The 19,991-nt window shown below is 37.8% G+C and overlaps 2 protein-coding genes across 5 annotated transcripts in view; one reads left to right on the top strand and one right to left on the bottom strand.

The window, feature by feature from the left end:
* Window positions 1-11,177, top strand: part of zmynd11 (zinc finger, MYND-type containing 11) — a 33,716-nt gene extending 22,539 nt beyond the window's left edge. For all 3 annotated transcript variants that reach the window (XM_074688230.1, XM_074688229.1, XM_074688231.1), the window contains 9 exons: window positions 1,300-1,387; window positions 1,645-1,700; window positions 1,796-1,873; window positions 3,534-3,652; window positions 3,770-4,079; window positions 5,800-5,874; window positions 6,006-6,284; window positions 6,375-6,560; window positions 8,940-11,177. In XM_074688230.1, the coding sequence (XP_074544331.1) occupies window positions 1,300-1,387; window positions 1,645-1,700; window positions 1,796-1,873; window positions 3,534-3,652; window positions 3,770-4,079; window positions 5,800-5,874; window positions 6,006-6,284; window positions 6,375-6,560; window positions 8,940-9,062 (1,314 nt within the window). In that variant the 3' untranslated portion in view covers window positions 9,063-11,177. The remainder of the gene's footprint in view (window positions 1-1,299; window positions 1,388-1,644; window positions 1,701-1,795; window positions 1,874-3,533; window positions 3,653-3,769; window positions 4,080-5,799; window positions 5,875-6,005; window positions 6,285-6,374; window positions 6,561-8,939) is intronic.
* A 6,293-nt stretch (window positions 11,178-17,470) lies between these two features.
* The window catches only part of LOC141804021 (disco-interacting protein 2 homolog C), a 148,087-nt gene continuing 145,566 nt past the window's right edge, over window positions 17,471-19,991 (bottom strand). For both annotated transcript variants that reach the window (XM_074688222.1, XM_074688223.1), the window contains one exon: window positions 17,471-19,956. In XM_074688222.1, coding sequence (XP_074544323.1) covers window positions 19,704-19,956 — 253 coding nt within the window. In that variant the 3' untranslated portion in view covers window positions 17,471-19,703. The remainder of the gene's footprint in view (window positions 19,957-19,991) is intronic.

The following is a 19,991-nucleotide window of genomic DNA, read 5'->3' as shown; positions in this document are numbered from 1 at the left end:
AAGACATTTCATTATTTTATCAATGCCAAATGTTATTTCCCTTTTTTTTTTTTTGCAAATTTTTTTTTTCTTTCAAATTTAAAAAAAAAAATGGAAATTTTTCAAAAAAATTACAAATTTTTCAAAAATTTTTGGAGTTAAGATATTTCTTGACATTGAAATTTTTTTTAAATATTACATGACACAAAAAACTGGGTGTCAGCTCATGAGCTTGAGGACGTTTTATTGTTTTATTGCTGCTAAAGATTTGGGGTTTTTTCCCTAATTTTTTTTGCAAATTCTTTAAAATTTCAATTTAAAAAAAAAAAAAATTTGCTACTCTTTGGAGCAACGATATTGACATTTTTGCAAACTTTTTAGACCTAAAGTGGCTTTAACTTCTGGTATCAGCTCATGAGCCTGAAGACGTTTCATTGTTTTATTGATGCTAAAGATTTTGTTTTTCTTTTACCTATTTTTTTTTTGCAAATTTTTGAAGTTTCCAATATTTTAAGTTTTTCACATTTATTTTTTTTTTTTATTTCAATTTTTTAAAAGATTTTTGCAACTTTTTGGAGTTTAGATATTTCTTGCAAATTCTTTTCTTTGCAAATGTTAATTGACCTTTAAATCTGGTGTCAGCTCATGAGCCTGAAGACGTTTTTATCAACCCTGAAGGTTTTTTTTCCCAACCTGAACACACCACGCTGAATCAGACACTTTCTGCTCGGCTGTTAATGAACAAACCCCTGGAAAAGAAAGTGCTCTTTGCTGTGGGTTTGGCAGGCTTAGAGTTTGTGTTTAGTGTGTCTGTGTGTGTGTGTGTGTGTGTGTGTGTGTGTGTGTGTGTGTGTGTGTGTGTGTGTGTGTGTGTGTGTGTGTGTGTGTGTGTGTGTGTGTGTGTGTGTGTTTGTGTGTGTGTGTGTGTGAGACAGAGAGGTCATGCAGGACTCTGCTGTGCTGTGGTCAGCGGTGCATCACACCAGAACTCAGCCAGACACTGGAGCACTGCCCAGGCCTGCGTGTGTGTGTGTGAGTGTTAGTGTTAATAAGTACACTGCCCTGTCCTGAACCTCTCATGTTGGTCTCCACACACACACACACACACACACACACACACACAAGCCTGGCGTGTGAATAAACCTCTTTGTTCTCCCCCAAAGTTCAAAGTTTCATCTCAGTGAAGGTCTGAGGAGGAAATCTCTGAAGTTCAGACTCATCGAATGTTTGTCAAACATACAGAAACCGTGTGTGTGTGTGTGTGTGTGTGTGTGTGTGTGTGTGTGTGTGTGTGTGTGTATGTGTGTGTGTTTCTCTCAGAACCTGTCTGAAGGCAAATATAAAACCTTCGAGGAGTTTAAAGCAGACGCACAGCTCATCGTTCACAACACGGCCATCCTGTATGGAGGTAGGTCTCACGCACACACACACACACACACACGCACGCACACACACACAGTGAATCTGCTGTTCAGGTGACTCTGGTGAGTTGGAGTTTTAACAAAACATAATGAGACGCTCTAAATCTGAGGATCAGAACGACCACACTGCCCCCCTGTGTTTTGGAGGAGTACTGCAGGGTGACACAGACACGTCAAAACGAGTTTTCTTTTATCTTTAAGCTCTTTAATTAAACAAACTCATCGTCATCTCTTCCTGTTTCAGTTCACAGCGATCAGGCAGAGATCGCACGGTTGCTCTTCAGCGACACATGTCATGAGGTACGAGTTTCCTAACGTCATCTTTCCACAGATCTACAGTCAGATTCACTTTCTTTAACTCGTGCTGATACACACTCTTCTGTCGTCTCTTTCAGCTGAACGAGTTGTTGTTGTGTAAGAACTGCTTCTACCTGTCCAACGCACGGCCGGACAACTGGTTCTGTTACCCCTGTGTGAGTAAAACCAGACGGGTCAGATCTCCGTTTGGTTCTGTTGTTTTTTCCCTTTTAAATTGAGCAACAAGACCGGACAGCGACAGAGAAAGACCAACAGCAGTCAGGAGCTGGAGCTGTTTTATTGGAATTCAGAGACAGTCATTGAAATAATAGAGACTACTTTTATTTTGTCTCTGAACCCAGTCACTGGGATCCGTGTTAAAATGTGACTCTGATGACGGCTCTGGTAGCGGGCACACCTTCTCAGGAACAAACTCAGTTGTTTAACGTCTCTGCTGAATTGATCATCATTTTCTCAACATTAGTATCAAAACTCAGCCTCAGGTTTCTGTCAACTCACCAACTTTTGGTCCACTTTGCTCTGGACAACCACCGTGTCTCGTCTCCTGTCGCTGCGTCTCTGCTGTGAGTGACAGATCACTGCAGCCACAGTGAGGTCAAAATAAAACAAAACTGGTCTTATATTCAGGTCAATACGGTACTTCTGCTATTGCTAATGTTAGCAACAGCAACGACAACAACAAAAACAACTCCCAACCTGGACTAAACAAACAAACAAAAAATGCTCTGTTTTTGTTTCACCACAGCATATGGAGCAGTGAGAGTGCCAAATTACTAAAATAAATCTATAAAAGAATAAATGAATAGATTAATTAATAAATTATATAAGAATCTAAAAACAAATAATATCACTTTATATAGCAACTTTCTTTCCAACTTTTTTTATTGAGCACTTTTCTATTTATTTTTTAATTTGTTTATATTAAAGCTTTTATTAGCCTTTTCTTTCATGGATTCTTATAAAATGTGTTTATTGATTTTTTTTAAATTATTCTTTTATAGATTATTATATACTTTATTAATTCATTTTTATTTTTTTTAAAGATTCTAATATGATTTATTTATTAATTCATTTTTCATTCATTTTTTTAATTCATGTATAGATTATTATATAATTTATTTATTAATTCATTTTTTAATTCTTTTAAAGATTCTTTTATAATTTGTTTATTAATTTATTTTTTAAATTATTCTTTTATAGATTAAAATATCATTATTTATTAATTCATTTTTTTACTCGTTTATAGATTCTTGTATTTTTTTTTTAAAATTGATTGATTCTTTTATAGATTCTTGTATAATTTATTTATTAATTCATTTTCTTTCATTTTTTTAATAAATTTTTTAGATTCTTTTATTAATTTTTTATTAATTTATTTATTCTTCTATGGATTCTTATATAATTTATTTATTAATTCATTGTCCTAAAATTTTTTTATACATTTTTTAGATTATTTTATTAATTTTTTATTAATTCATTTATTCTTTTATGGATTAGTATTTAATTTATTTATGGGTTTTTTTTTAAATTCCTTTATAGATTCTTATGTAATATTTTGATTAATTCATTTTTCCTTTTTTTTTAATTCATTTATATATTCTTATTTTTTTCTTTTAATTTATCTATTCTTTTATAGATTTTTATATAATTCATTTATTCATTAAATTTTTTGATTTTCTTCTTTTATAGATTTATTTTTTGTAATTTGGCACTCTCACTTCTCCATACAGCAGACGTCTCATCTTTACCTGACCATCTGTAGAATTTAAAAGTGTGTATCTATACTGTTTTTCTTGATGTGTGTGTTCTCTGCAGAGCCCCAGTCACGACTTGGTTTGGGCCAAAATGAAAGGATTCGGCTACTGGCCGGCCAAAGTCCTCCAGAGGGAGGACAACCAGGTGGACGTCCGCTTCTTTGGCCACCAGCACCAGAGGTGAGCACAGCTGTCAGGCGGTGGAGGTCCTGCAGAGACCTCTCAGGTCGCTGACTCCGCCCACAGAGGCAGAAACCACTGAGAAACACTCAGCACGACTTGTTTTTTCCTCCCCAGGGCGTGGATCCCCGCAGACAACATCCAGGACATCAAGGTGAGCGTCCAGCAGCTGCAGGTGAAGCGCAGCAATGGCTGGAAGAAGGCGTGCGAGGAGCTGGAGGTTTACCAGCGCTTCCTGAGGGAGGGACGCTTCTGGAAAACCAAGATGGAGGAGAGCAGCATGCCGCACCACCAGCAGAGCCAACAGAGCCAGAGGCCGCCGCCACCGCCACAGCAGCAGGAGGGCAGCGGGAGGACGGAGAGGTTGGAGCGGACGGATGAAGCCGAGTCCAGCATCTCCTCCACCAGCAACGAGCAGGTCCGACATGTAAGTGGAACGACGGAGGAGACAGGTCACACTGTGACTGAAACATGATGGTTTTATCAGAGAGATTCAAACAGCACCCTGAGGTGAACGAACAGGGAGACTCAAACTACCTGGAGATAAACTCCTGCAGAGATTAACTTGATGAGTGGTGCCATCTGCTGGTCAAACTGCATATTGTCCGTTCAGTGAGGAACAGATGAGGCACCAATCAGCTCTCATGTTGCTCATAAAAACAGTCATACTCACAAAATTTAAACAAGTCCAGCTGTTTGATTTTAATCTTCTTTTTAAAATGTTTTAGAGTTTTTAAAGAAGTGGTGTTGAGCTTTCTTCAGCTCTGTTAGCTTAAAAATCCTTTCCTAAACCCTCCCCAGTGATTTGGAAAACCCTCAATTCACCTTTTGTCTAAAATGTTTTGTTTGAGCCACTATCTCTTTAAGGCTCTGTGCTTCACTCTGATTGGCTGGCCCTCTAAGAGATAAGTGCATACCTTGGTGTTTGAGGCCAACTCCTCCATAGAGTCATGAAGTAGTTAGGAGATCCCGATGTGACAACCTCATCGAAGTGCATATTCATCAATCAAGACAGCTTTGTCATGTTTTAATGATTATTTTGATCTGATAATACTGAAAATAATCAACACAAACATGTTTTCTAGTGTAACTTTTAAAGAGCAAACTTGACATTTGCAATATTTGTACAAAAACTTCAAATTCCAACACATAATTTTCCTCTTTTGCTAAATAAATAATAAACCTCTTAAATTTCTGTATTTGAAAAAAAATGAAATATAAGTAAAATGTCCCGCTGTAAAATTGATCATTGTTTAAAATTAATATTTGGTAAAATGGAGAAGTTTACCCCGTGGACATGAAACAGACTCCTACTTATAGACTTACCCTTATACCCAAGTTTAAAATATGAGAAAGCAGAGCACCCCCTTTTAAAAGCAGAGCACCCCCTTTTAAAAGCAGAGTACCCTATCTTTAAAGCAGATACCCCCTCTTTAAAGCAGGGTACCCCTTCTTTAAAGCAGAGCACCCCCTCTTTAAAGCAGAGCACCCCCTTTTTAAAGCAGAGTACCCCCTCTTTAAAGCAGAGCACCCCCTTTTAAAAGCAGAGTACCCTATCTTTAAAGCAGATACCCCCTCTTTAAAGCAGGGTACCCCTTCTTTAAAGCAGAGCACCCCCTCTTTAAAGCAGAGCACCCCCACTTTAAAGCAGAGCACCCCCACTTTAAAGCAGAGTACCCTATCTTTAAAGCAGAGTACCCTATCTTTAAAGCAGATACCCCCTCTTTAAGAAGTCTGTTTTATCTGTTAGGAGACTCCCCTTGTTTTCACACAGTGAAATTTTGAAGTTTCCTCCAGGACAGTTGTTTGGTCAAAGAAGCATCTTAGTTTTTAATCTAATTGGAAAGAATTTGCCATGAAGTTATTTAAATATTAAACAAAACTTAGAAAATATTCTTGTAAATCTCCCTCCTTACTTTCCCTACCTCTCAGTGACCTTCAGTGTCTGATTGTTTCCTGGTGAGATTTAACGTTCCTAATCCATGTCATGAAGTCCTAATTCCTTAAAATGGATGGTTTTACAGATCATTAACATTAGAGATAATCTAGTGTGATATAATCTAGTGTGAGCTCTGCGTTTAAAGAAGACAAACAGAGACGTTCCTGTTTCCTGAAGCCTCCAAACCTTTTTGTTTTTCCTCTCACAGCTCAAAGGCTGCCAGGAGCCCAAGGCCAAGAAGAGCCGTCGCTCTCAGATGGTGGAGCCCAAAGAAGAAGCCAGTGTAAGTCAGAGAGGAAGCGTCCGCCTGAGGCTGCTCAGGTGGCGAGGGTTGGTCAGGACAGGAAGTGACGAGCTGACGGGCAAACAGAGACGCTAACTTCCTGTCATGTGTCTCTCCTCATCCTCGTCCAGGACCCGGAGCCAGAGATGGAGGCGGTCAGCTCCAGCCAGGAGATCCCGGTGTCCTCGGCGCCGCAGCAGCCGGAGAAGCTGTCGGTGTCCACGCAGACCAAGAAGGCCAACGGGGGGTCGCCGCGCACGCTGCACCGCGGCACCCAGACCAACAGCGAAGGCGCCTGCCAGAACATGTGCCACGAGAAGTACACCAAGGTCTTCAACGACGTGAAGGAGATGATGAAGGCCGACAACAAGCGGGAGACGGAGCGGGTGGTCCGGGAGGCCCTGGAGAAGGTGTGTGTGTGTGTGTGTGTGTGTGTGTGTGTGTTAAAGCGTATCAGTGTGTGAGCAAACCTCAGACCGCCCTCGTCTGTTTCCTTCCAGCTCCGAGCGGAGATGGAGGAGGAGAAGCGGCAGGCGGTGAGCAAGGCGGTGTCGGGCGCCCAGGCGGAGATGGAGAGGAAGTGTAAGCAGGTGAAGGAGAAGTGTAAAGAGGAGCTGGTGGAGGAGGTGAAGAAGCTGGTGGCTCAGCACAAACAGCTCATCTCTCAGACCAAGAAGAAGCAGTGGGTGGGTACCCCTCTTTAAAACACATCCCAAAATAACATTAAGAGGAATTTAAATGTAGATTTCCACACATAGAGCTGCAAACTTAGAACAGGAAACACAGATTTATTTGAATAGACAAAGGCTTTATTAAAAGACATGTGAACAATAAGAGGAAATGACAAGAATAAACTGAGATTTGATTGAAATAAACATGAATATTTAACTGAACATTCACAGTTTTTGTTTGACAGTGAACATTAATAAAGGATAAGAAACAAACTAGGCTTTGAGAATTTACACAAAGGGTTTAAAAAAAAACTTTTTTAGAGAACTAAACCTATATATTCCTAGGGATGGGTACCTTTTACGTTTGAAGCGGTACTGATGCCCGGTGCCCAGCAATCGGTACCGGTACTCAACAGTACCAATTTTTGGTACTTTTTTGTGTTTATGTGGTTAAAAAAAATCAATTTGTTTGATTTTGTTTACCTTATAATGCTGTGTTCATGTGCAGCATGGAAAATCTCCTACTCTTCCACTCCCTCACAGTCACGACGATGTGTTTAGGTTTGAGATGGAATTATGTACTTTTATAGGTACCGACCAAATTCTGTCAAAAATTCACGCAAAATTAAAATGAACCATGTTTAGGTACCTAAACACATCCTTGACTGTGAGGGAGTTGAAGAGTAGCCAATTTTCCATGGTGGACATGAACACAGCATTACAAGGTTAGATATTAAAGAATAAATATGTTAAAATGAAATATATATATATATATATTATTTATGATGTATAACTATAAATGTTTAATATATTATGTATAAAAATAGTATGTGTAATATGTATTTAATCATTATTTATTTATCAAATTATTATTAATATTATTATTATTAAACAAATTGATATTTTTTACCACATAAACACAAAAAAGTACCAAAAATTGGTACTGTTGAGTACTTGTACTGATGGCCAGGTACCGTGCATCGGTACTGTATCATTTCAAATGTAAAAGTTACCCATGACCAATTTAGGTACCTAAACATGGTACCTTTAAGCTCTACGTGAATCAGTACCCGGTACTTTTGACAGAATTCGGTCGGTACCTTTAAAATGACCTAATTCAGTACCCATTGCTATGTAAAGCTAATATATGATATATGAATATATATATATAGATATAAATATATATGTGTGTGTGTGTGTGTGTGAGTATTTCAGGATTAATCTTGATTTTTTTTAGATTAATCAAAAAGTTGTCAGAATTTTTACGATTACATACAAGATACATTTTTTATACTCATGGAGAATCAAGATTTAACATCAATTTCCAAAAAAACGATGAAGACTTAATAAATAGAGCCATGTCATGTGTTGAGAATGAGTTTATGAAATTTAATGTTAACAAATAAACTGAAAAATGTGTATGTACGGACATTAGGGCTGCACCTAACGATTATTTTAGAAGTTGATGACTATTGTTTGCTTAATGACAATAACAAAGAAACAACATAATTGATTAAAATGAAACTGATCAGATGCTTCTCCTCTGTCACGCTGATCTGTTTACATGTGACACATTCAGCCCTGCAGCCCAGGTATTTACACTCCAGTCCAGTAGGTGGCGGCAATGCACCTTCAACTAGTAACCAAAAAGAAGGACGACAAAAAATAAACCAAAGATAAACTAATATAGTAATGGCGCAGCACGGCACATCTATAATGTAAAAATGTTGTCGATGCTTTTAATTATTGATTTTATCGAACTTATTGAGTCGTCATTGCAGCCCTGAAATATACAAATAATCCTTAAACTTTTTGGATTTAACCAAAAATGTGAAGAAACTCTAGATTCCTTCTCTACGCTGTAGAATGAGCGATTTTTTAATGCAAAAATGTGATTTTACTGAAGACATTAATCTATGATCAAAAAAATGTGGATTGTCACGTATGAACAAAATGTAAACAAACAAGAATGAAACATTTTTGTGAGTTAAATGTTTAAAAATGATCTTTGTAGAGAGCTAAAGTATTTCCCAGATGTAAGATCGTTACTCTGGAAAGTTTCAAGATAATTTTTGTGAATACTCAAACATTTTTAAAAAAATACATTCAACATTTAATGAAGAAGAATTAACTTTTAAATATCTGAAATTTTCAGGAATATATCAGTTATTACCAACTCTTTAATGTACGAGGTTGAAGCTTTTTAACAAGGAGGAAAAAAAGAAATTATTGAGATTAAACAAAGTTTAAAAGAACATTTAACTTTGACAAATGAGCTTTTTTATTTATGGGAAATTCAGATGAACAGGGATTATAATCTGGGATTATCTGTGTGTGTGTGTGTGTGTGTGTGTGTGTGTGTGTGTGTGTGTGTGTGTGTGTGTGTGTGTGCAGTGTTATAACTGCGAGGAGGAGGCCATGTACCACTGCTGCTGGAACACCTCGTACTGCTCCATCAAGTGTCAGCAGGAGCACTGGCACGCCGACCACAAACGAACCTGCCGCAGGAAGAGATGAACAAGCCCCGCCCCCTCTCACCTCACTCAGCACGCCATTGGCTCTTTCTTCCTACTCCTTTTGTCAGTCAGTGTCTCCAACCTACACACACACACTCTCTCTCACACACACACACACACACACTAGTCCCTCCTGCTTCTCTTGCCTTCCTGGAAACTTTGTGGACCCGATGTTTTTCTGTTCCCGTTTTTATTCTTTATTTAACGTAACCATCCTTTGTTTTTCTCTGAGTTGTGAACAGATTGATGATGATGATTATTTTTTTTAATCTTTTACTGAAGTGCTGATTCTGAGCTGGTGTCAGAGGATGTGTTATTTAAACGTTTAGTAACAGACGAGCATTAATACCGATGAGCGTTTTATTACCTGAATTTTTAGAGAAAAATCACTTTTCTTACTGTAAATGTAACAAAAACTCACCGTCGATCCTACGGAGGGAAATCATCGCAGCGTTTAACCGGCACTGCTTCATGAGAATTAAAACACGATGAGATGTTGTTAGCGAACGCGGCGTCAGACGTTCATGTTGTTTTTACGCCGCCGTGGGGGAAGGCACCTTTTATCTTTTCTACCTAAAATCTTTTCGTCCTCACGTCACTTATTGGGAACAGGGTCACGAAGTCGGCTTTTAAAAACGTCGGCTAAACTAATCTTCCGTGTGTTATTAGTATAATTAATCAAATTGATGTTATTGTGCACATTTTGGGCTCGTTTTCTTTCTATCGACTGAAATTTTTACGAGAACGTGGAGAGCTGAATCTGAGAGTTTCACTTTTTGCACACGAAAGTTTCCCAAATTTTTTAAGATTGCCAAAAAAAATTGGATATTCTGAAACCAGGGGTTGTTTATCAGAAGTGGGTGTGGCCACGTGGACGTCACTCACTAATTTGGCACTTTTTTAGCTGGAAAAGTTGACGACATTTTTGTTGTTACCTCTAAAAGTTGCGGTAATTTATGAATTGATGGAGACGAGTTGCTCATGAATTACAAAAAAAACCTTTACCTCGTTGGAAAAACAGCCGCTAAGTTAATAATCCTACGTAATCAAACCTTATTGTCCCAGACGCCCCCTGCTGGCCGTTAGAGGAAATGCAGGTTAAGAAACTCTGATATCAGCTACGCCAACTTCTTACACCCAGTCCACCTGAGAAACCCCCCTCGCCCTCCTTCATCGCCCCCCCACAAACTTCAGAAGTGATGTACATTTCCCCGTGTCATTTTTTATAGTGATGTACACTAAAAAAAATCTTTTTTTTATCCTGAAGTGATTAGCTTTGAGACTCTTTCACTGCTTATGCTGTAGTTGGTGGTCAGTGCCTGTTTCTGTTTTTTATTTCTCATCCTCCTCCTCCTCTTCCTCCTCCTTCATGCATGTTGGTAGAATCATAGTTCGTCTCTTCTACATTCATTACGGTAAAAACAGACAGTGACGATGGATGGACCAATATAAAACATTATGCAAATGTGAAAGATCAGATGAATCTTTTCTCGAGTGTTTCCTGTGCTGAATGTCGAGTGTCTGTGATGTTTCATTTTGGTGCTTGGAAACTTTTTTGTGTTTTGTTTTTTTTTTGAAAAAGGCAATAAGATTGCCAGTTTTTGTTGTTTTCTTTGAGAAGTGTGACATTTTTTAAGCTTTGACAGTTTCCTCAGTTATGAAGACGAACTGAACGGAGGAAAAATAATCCAGTTACTCTGTACAGACGCATCGCTCCTTTCTTTCTGTTTTTTTTTTTTTTTTTTTTTATTTACAGTTTGCTGTTAATTAACCCGTTTGTGTTTCTGTGAACATGTGATGAATAAATACCGTAAATTCTCTTGTAGTGGGCAGAACATTTTGTTCAACTCCAGTTCAGAAAGAAACGTTTTTCTTTTTAAGCTCGATTGAATATCCAAATTATCTTCACTTTGTCTTTTAATTTTGATATTTTTCAGGAAAATGAAAACTTACACATCAGTCCAAAATAAGTTTTTACAATATCATGCATTTCTACCACTGAAGTCAATCTGTAAATTCAGAAAAACAAAGCTGTAGTTAAAAAGTCATAAGTCATGAATTAACAATCCAAAAGGGTTATTTTACAGGAATCGGGTTGTAAATCTTTACAAGAAATTTACAAAAGTAAATTTGTCAAGTTTTACATTTACAAAACAAAAGTTTACAAGAGCACTGTTACAACTTTACACAAATGACAAATTAAATTTACAGGTAAAGAAGTTGTTGATTTAACGCTGAGTTGTTTGTGAAAAGGAATGAGGCTGTAAATGGTCACAAGATAAGACGTAATTTATCTGGAAAAAAATAAAATCATAATTAAAAAAAAAGTAGTATTCTTTTAAGCTGCAAATTCAACAAAAAAAGCATCCATGTTAAGAGAAACTTATAATTGTATAAGAAAGAAATTGTAATATGTAAAAATTGTCACAAATGAACTGAAATGAAGTCGTAAAATTGGAAGAATCTGTTCGTTAGGAGAGAAACATCATCCAGGAGACATAACTTTCAGAATAAAGTTTCGTATTTTGTACTTTGTTTTCAAAGTTAACAACGAAGGATCATAAAGCATCCTGTGAAAGTTGATGATATTAAAGTTTTCTCTAATTCTTGTTCATAAAACTCACGATCTTTCTGAATCCTGATACTTACGATCATGTGATGCTTATTTGCCAAAAATAAAGTTTTATTTCTAAAACCTAAATGTAAGGGTAACGTCACTAGATTCTTCAAACCTGAGCGAAAGAGGCTGACGGACCGAAACCTCAAATCTGCATCGAAAACAACGTCATCTTTGTACGTTTAAAACCTCACCCCTGTAAATTTACAAATTCGTTCTCGGGAATTAAACCCCATCTCCTGAAAATTCACCACTATGTGCGCATCAGACCACAATTTTATTCCGGTAGCTCTGCACCTTGTTCAAAGGCTTCAATAATAAAATAAACAACTTCCACAATCAAAAATTTATGAAAAAAGATGATTACCCTTTATTACAAGTTTTACGGTAATTGTTCCAGACTGCCGTGAAAAAAAAAGCCTCATTATTAGAAATATTACGGTAAATGTTATAGACTTTATGAGGCTTTATAAATTAAAAGGAGCATACTATCTGTTATTTTCACAACTGTAAAAATAAAAAAAAAATTAAAAAGTCTCTATCAGAAGTTTGACGGTAACTGTTGCTCTCGACTTCAAGACTTTAAAAAAAAAATACATTTTATGTTTATTTTTTTGATGGATATGTATTATTTTACTGAAAAAGTTGAATTATTTTTAAATTTTACAGCAAATTTTCTGAGAGCAACTTTTCAAAAGTTGAAGAAATGAGGGTTGCCTACTACTACAAGTTATACGGTCACTGATCCACACTTCTATGACTAAAAGGACACACACCTAAAGTTATATTTGTGAATTAGGAGTTCTCCACTGGATTGAAAGGTTAATGTGTTAGACCTTAAAGACTCAAAAATGCCCACCATCAAAAGTTTTACGGTAACTTTTTATGACTTTCTTTCTTGACTTTTTTTTAAAGATTTTTCAAAAAAGACATTAAGACATTAAGAATTAAAATGTCCCTCTATTATACATGTTACCGCTCTAGATCTTTGTGAGCAGAAAATCATCAGTTGTCAGAAATAAATTTCAGATTTTACAGTAATTTTTGGAGACTTTTAAGAAAAAGGAAAAACCCACTATTAGAGTCTTTACGGTAACTGTTGTTTTCCAGTTTTAAGACTGAAGAGGTTTGGGTCTTTTTTCTCTGAAATCTTTGTTTTCAAACTTAAAAACCTGTACAGCTCAGCTTTTCCTTCCTGTTCTCTCTGACGTCAGATATTTGGTAAAGTTCTCATTCGCAGCCTCTTCGGTCAAACTTCTCCATCTTTGTTTTTCTTTCCTTCATCATCGATGCACTACGTGTAAATAAACAGTGTCCATCAGTTTCTCCTCCCACAGTGTAAATGAATCCACGAGTATCTCAGCTGGTTTCCTCTCGGCTTCCTGACGACTGTTAGTTCTCGTTTTGTTTTCTCATCAGCTCCTGTTGTTTGTGTCATTTCAACATTTTTTAATCAAACCTCAAAATCCAGATATTTCAGTGACGACCCGTCAGAGCTGTGTTACTTCCTGTGACTGGTTTTATATTCGTCCATCCAGCCGTTAAACTTTCACCCTGAAGAGTTTTTTTTTATTTTTCTTCAGTGGAAACTTTTTGGAAGTCATTCCTGTTTTTTTTTTATCACCTGCATGAGTAAAGGTGTGTGAGTATCTGCGCCTTCCTTTTTCATTCAACCCTGCTCATGTAAAAACAGACGTGTTTGCACTCCCTCAGAGAAATGCAATATGACAATGATGCTTTTTCCTTTTCCTGGGACTTCAGTCGACGCTGTTCGCAGCTCGGATTAAAAAAAAAAAGTGATGATGAGTCAGATCGTCGCCCATAACCCGAGTGTTTGACAGGAAACTGTGCGAGTACGAGCGGAAATCAAAGCAGTGTCACCTTCTGTTCCTGTTCATATGTAAACTACTCATCGTGGCTTAACATTTTCTATGCTCCTGACATGTTTTTGTTTTTGTTTGTTTTTTTGTTTTTTTGATGCTTTAGCTAGCAATATGTATATAAATATATTCTATGTGCTAACATGGAGGAAATAAATGTATCAACCAGACGCTCTGTTTCCTGTCCTCAAGTTTTCTTTGTGTTTGAAGTTAAACTTTCCATTACTCAGACTTCTTCTTCTTTTTCTTCTTCTTCTTCTTCTTCTTCTTCTTCTTCTTCTTCTTCTTCTTCTTCTTCTTCTTCTTCTTCTTCTTCTAATCCAGTCACACGTAGGGCTGTGATAATGTTTTTTCTATCCAGTCTGCTCTGATAGACGCCACTAAATAAGACACGCTGTAGCTTTAAGGCTAACAGCTAACTAAAGCAGAGGCCCTGAAGTTTAGCGCCAGTTATTTACAAGAATAAAGTTGTGATTTAAAAAAACGAACACCATTAATTTATGATAATCAAGCTGTGAACCAGCAAAACTTTTGTTTTTAAATGTTGTTGACAAGGTGTACATTTTGGATTCAAGATGTCTTTGCACAAGGCAAAAACGGTAAGTTTACAAAAAGTACGGGTGGATGTAAAGTTTTAAATTTATAAAAAAGTTGTAAATTTACAAGACAAAAGGTGAAACTTTACAAGATCAGATTTAAATTCATTAAAAAATTATTGTACATTAACCCAAGCTTTAATCTCCTGGGGGAACTGTCCTCAAGGATCAGTTGTTTCTATCTTACCTAAAAAAAAATCAAGCTGTAAATTGACAAAATAAAGCCGTAAAGATCTAAATTTACGGTTAAGTTGTAGATTTACAAAAGGATAGTTTACATGAGCGCAGTTGTAAATCTACGGGAATAAAACTGTGGGGTAACTGGAATGAAGCGTTGAATTTTCAAGAATTGAATTTTAAATGTACAAAATAAAAGCCAAAAATGTACGAGTCTTGTAAATTTATTTAAAAAGAATATAGATATGTATTTTTGGGGAATTAATTTTACAAACATAAGACCAGAAACTGACAAAAAAAGGTTGTAAATTTACAGGAAGTTAGCCGTTATTTGCAAGACTGAGGTTTTAAATGTACAGGTGAAAAAAAAAGAAGCTGTAAACTTAAAAGTGAGGTTGTAAAAAGTATTTATCTACAGGAATGAAGCTGTTAATTTACAAAATAGGAGTTGTGAACTTACTTAAATAAGGTTGTTGATGTTTAAAAATATGAAATGTAGATTTGCAGAAAATTTGCAAATTTTGAGAATAAATGTAACATCACCGGTTAATTTAATGTATTGGGAAAAAAATCCTAATATATCAAAAAAGTAGTTTCATATTAACAAAATAATGTTGTTTTACGAGAAAAATAAACTTTTTCTTTAAAGAGAAAATGACGAGGAGAATAAAATCTCAGAGTGGGGAATCATGGCTGTTAGCCAGAGGAACTACTGAACAACTGTCCTGCAATCCGGGCAACTTCAGCGCAGCCTGTGTTAGCATCTTAGCTAATATGCTGATCTCTATGAAGTTTCTTCAACCACAAGAGGTGACACCAGCAAGAACATTAAAGCTGAGTGAGGTCAGAAACGTCCTGCTCACCTTATCACCACCTGTTCACCATACATCGGCCCAAACAGAACTCAAAGTCTGACTCTCACTCGTTAACTTTGACCGCTCTGGTTCATCGTTTTGAGGTCGATCTGTTGAAAAAACAAACACGCAGCTGCAGTTAAGTTGATGAAAGTTGCCGTTCACATCCTGAAGCTAGAATCGTTTTTTCATCCTGTGAAGCTGTTAGCGTCATGCTAACAGCTCACGTCTCAAAGAAAGACTCAGTGATGAATGAGCAGATGAACAGATTAATAATGAACTGATTTAAGAGGAAAAAAACACCAAACTCTGTTTTTTTTATTGTCAAAACTGTTGAAATATTTATTTAATGAAAGTCTTTGCATCAACTCAAATAAGACATTTTGAAAACCTTTAAAAAAAACGACTGGGGACGAACATTTTCTGCTAAAGAAAGAGAAACAAACAGTGAAGAAAGTGCTTTTTGTCTTTTTCTAAAAACCTCCTCACGTGGACCGAGCGTGGTCCCCTCCCTGCGACCTTTGACCTCCTTCACAGCTCTGCGGTGAGTTAAAGGGTCTCTGGTGAAAACGCTTCCTGCTTCAGTCGTGACATCACTGTGACATCGCTGTGACATCGCCGTGACATCGCTGTGAGCCCTGATTGATCTGTAAAAATATGAAGGATTTTCTGCTATGTACAAAAAGCAGCGGCTCCTAACCGGTCTGCCTGAACGGGGACGCTCGGCGGTGAAGACCAGGGTTCGGTTTTTCCCAGCCGCTGGTGTGAAAAGAAGAGGATCCAGTCCTGCTGTCGGTCTGTCCGTCTGTTTGAGGAGTTTTATCCCAGTTTAAAAAATCATCCACCATCCCTGGATATTCAGAGAGTTTATGACCTGTCAAAGCTGAAACTTTTAATGGTGTAATTCTCAAAGCCACCACTGGGTGTCAGCGCAGGCTTGTGTACATTTTCCTGAAGGTGCTCAGTGTTTGGTTTGATTCAAAGAGCATTATGTCATCCTAAAACTTCAAACAGCTGTTTCACTTTCTCATCATCTCTCCTTTAATCAATCTTTCTATAAAATATTAGATAAAATAAATCTTTATTGATAGATTTGGTACATATGTACAATCCTCTTTTCTTTGGTTTGTGGCGTAAATCTACCTTAATGAACTGGAGATACTGATGTTTAATCTGGATCTGATAAACGAGCTGATCACATGTGTTAAAGAGCTGATGTCAGACTTTCTCTGTGCTCCAAACATAAATAATCATCTTTAAATCTGTATTTCGTATCCACTTGTTCATTGCTTTAAACAGCAGCCTGGTAATATGAGAATAACGTATAGTGAAGCCTTGTTTATACATGGTCCTGCTCACCCTGTCGGGATTCTAATTTGCATTAACACTTGTTAACAAGTTATTAGTCTTAATGTGAGTTTAGTAACAAGAGAAAAGTCAACTGTTCACTATACATTACCCCTAATTGGAGTGAGAATAATATTAATTTAAGGACAGAAAAGAAACATCCTGCTCATCTTTGGGGTTTTTCTCACCCTGTCAGGATTCTAATCTGCATAACCACCTCTTCACTTTACATCATCCCTGGTTTAAATCCCTGTAACAATCATTCTTTGGGCTAAACAAGGACAGGAAGTCCCACAGACATCTTGCTCACCGACAGGTCTTACTCACCCTGTCTGGACTTTAATTTGCATAACTGCCTGTTCACTATACATCACCCTTTATTATTTGAGTTGGAATAACGTTACCTTTAAATCCCAAGTAAGGATGGAAAAGTCAACATTAGTATTTCTGGAGAAGATGTATTGACCACAAGGGTCCTGCTCACCCTGTCAGGATTCTAATCTGCATAACAGCCTGTTCACTATAAATTATCCCTGGTTTGAATCAATGTAACAATCAGTCTTTGGGATAAATGGGGACAGAAAAAAAACAAACATCCTGCAGAAGTCCTGCTGCTCTTAAGAATCTTGCTCACCCTGTTGGGAATCTCATCTGCATTACCACCTCTTCACTTTACATTATCCCTTATTTTAGTCAGATTAACGTTAACTTTGGGGCTAATTAAGGACATAAAAGTCAACAGTAGTATTTCTGCACAAGTCCTGCTCACTTTTAAGGGTCCTGCTCACCCTGTCAGGATTCTAATCTGCATTACCACTTTTTAACTTTACATCATCCCTGTTTTAAATCCCTGTAACAATCAGTCTTTGGGCTAAACAAGGACAGGAAGTCCCACAGACATCTTGTTCATCAACAGGTCTTACTCACCCTGTCCGGAATTAAATCTGCACAACTGCCTGTTCACTATACATTATCCTTTATTATTTGAGTTCGATTTACGTTAACTTAAAAACCCAAGTAAGGATGGAAAAGTCAGCGTCATTATTTATGGAGAAGATGTACTGACCACAAGGGTTTTGCACACCCTGTCATTATTCTAATCTGCATAACAGCCTGTTCAATAAAAATTATCCCTGGTTTGAATCAATGTAACAATCAGTCTTTGGGATAAATGGGGACAGAAATGACAACCAAACATCCTGCAGAAGTCTTAAAAATCTTGCTCACCCTGTTGGGAATCTAATCTGCATAACCAACTCCCCACTATACATTATCCCTTATTTGAGTCAAAATAACAATAATGTTAAGGCCAATTAAGGACATAAAAGCCAACAGCAGTATTTCTACAAAAGTCCTGCTCACTTTTCAGAGTCTCCTGCTCACCTTGTCAGGATTCTAATCTGCATAACGCCTGTTCACTATGAATAATCCCTGGTTTGAATCAATGTAACAATCAGTCTTTAGGCTGAAAAAAGGGGCGGAAATGACAAAAAAAAAATCCTGGAGAAGTCCTGCTGTTCTCTTGGGGTTTGCTCACCCTGCTGAAATTCTAATCTGCATAAACCACCTCTTCACTGTACATTAACCCTGCCTTCAATTACTGTGACAGTCACTCTCAGGCCAAAATGAGGAGAGAAATGTCAACATGACGTAATAATTTCTACAGATTTTGCTCACACTGTCAAGATTCTAATCTGCATAACTGCCTGTTCACTATACATAATCCCTTATTTTGGTCAGAATAACATTAATTTTGAGGCCAAATTAGGTTAAAAGAAGGCAACATACGTATTCATGTAGAGGTCCTGTTTAGCATCAGGGTCTTGCTCACCCTGTCATAATTCTGATCTGTGTAACCAGCAGTTCACTATACATTATCCCTGGTTTGAACTACTGGAAAACAAATTCCTAGGGCCAAAAGGGAAAAGAAATGTCAACATGACGTAACAATTTCTACAGATCTTGCTCACCCTGTCAACATTCTTATCTGCATAACAACCAGTTCACTATACATTATCTCTCCCCGATAAATTACAGATTGCACCGTTTTAAAAATGAGGTTATAATTCATAATTTAACAGCTAAAAATGTGTCAAGCTGAGGGCTAACTTGTCGTAAACGTTTCCCACTGAGTGTCTTTAGAAAAAGTGTTTAATTTTTACAGATGAAGTCAAATAAAAATGGATTTTTATGTTTCTAAACGAGAAGTTTTGGTTCAGATTCCTTCATTTTTAAACTTGGATAAAACTCCTCAAAGCTGCTTCCTCCTGTGAATCCTCCGCTCGTCTTCTCATAAAGTCTGTCGTCGTGGTTTCTCCGTCACACGCCTGACGTGAGCGTCTCACTCAGAAAATTCAACGCTTCACTGCTTTTCTTTATATTAGCAAATATTCAAGAGCCAAACATTCTCGAATGTCTCGTCATAAACGTCTAAAAGAGAAAGAAAATAAATTAAATCAGTTTCTGTTTGTACATACTTACAGGATATGAACTTATGTCAGCTGAGTTAAAAACAAACGGAGTTAAAGGCTGTGAGTTTGTCCCTGCTGAGACGGGCTGGATAAAAAAGTAACACTTAGGTTTTTTAAAAAAACAAGCAAACATGACACAAACGTGGCGTACCTTGTTGTAAAACCAAAGGACGGCTGTGATTGGCTCCTTCAGACCCCACCCTCGTATCAAAACATATGGCGCTCTGTGACGTTTATCGTACAAACGTAAAATATCGTTTTTGCTACGGTTTGTTTCCTGTAAATATCCTTTTCCAAAAATAGCCTTCACCTTTTCTAGAGGATATGTTAAAAAATGAACAAACCAACCAATCGGCAGCGAGTATGTAACAGGAAAACGTAACGTGAGCCACACTTCATTCACAGCCTGAATCGTTGCTACGCAGACGACTGTCCACTCTCCGCTGCAGGCTGAACGAGCGCTACTTTTTGGTGAAAAGTCGTTAAAAAGTGGGAGAATTTCCTGCTCTGGGATCCACAGTCTGAACTCAAAAAAAACACCCACTGGGTTTCAGGAGCGAGAGGGCGGCAGCACGTCACCCTGCTAGACAAAACTCAGGGCGTTAAATCGTCTTCGTGCAGCTAACGCCGACTCATGAGCAGCCTGTCTCTGCAGTGCCCAATCCTCCGTCCCTCTCCCCATCGCCCACCAGGGGGCGCGCTACATGTTGTAAGCCACGTAGATGGGGTCCAGCTGGTCGGCCAGGAAGCCGTCGCGCAGGTGCATGCGCTGCTTCTCGCCCCGGGAGTTGATGGGGATGACGCCGATGTCGACCACCACCACCACGCCCACGATCAGGTAGTGCTCCTCCAGAACCACGTTGGTCACCAGGGGGACCAGGTCCAGGGCCTCCTGCTCCGAGCCGTCCAGCTCCACCACCACCACCAGCAGGTTGGTCCACGTGAAGACGGCGCTGAGGGGACAAAGGACCAAGAGACGAAGGTTGGA

This window comes from Halichoeres trimaculatus, unplaced genomic scaffold (assembly GCF_033239565.1).
Source record: "Halichoeres trimaculatus isolate MK-OKI-2021-1 unplaced genomic scaffold, fHalTri1.1 fHalTri1_scaffold_15, whole genome shotgun sequence".
Lineage (NCBI taxonomy): Eukaryota > Metazoa > Chordata > Actinopteri > Labriformes > Labridae > Halichoeres > Halichoeres trimaculatus.
Note: the sequence above shows the minus strand (reverse complement) of the source record. Positions and strands in the feature narration are given on the sequence as shown.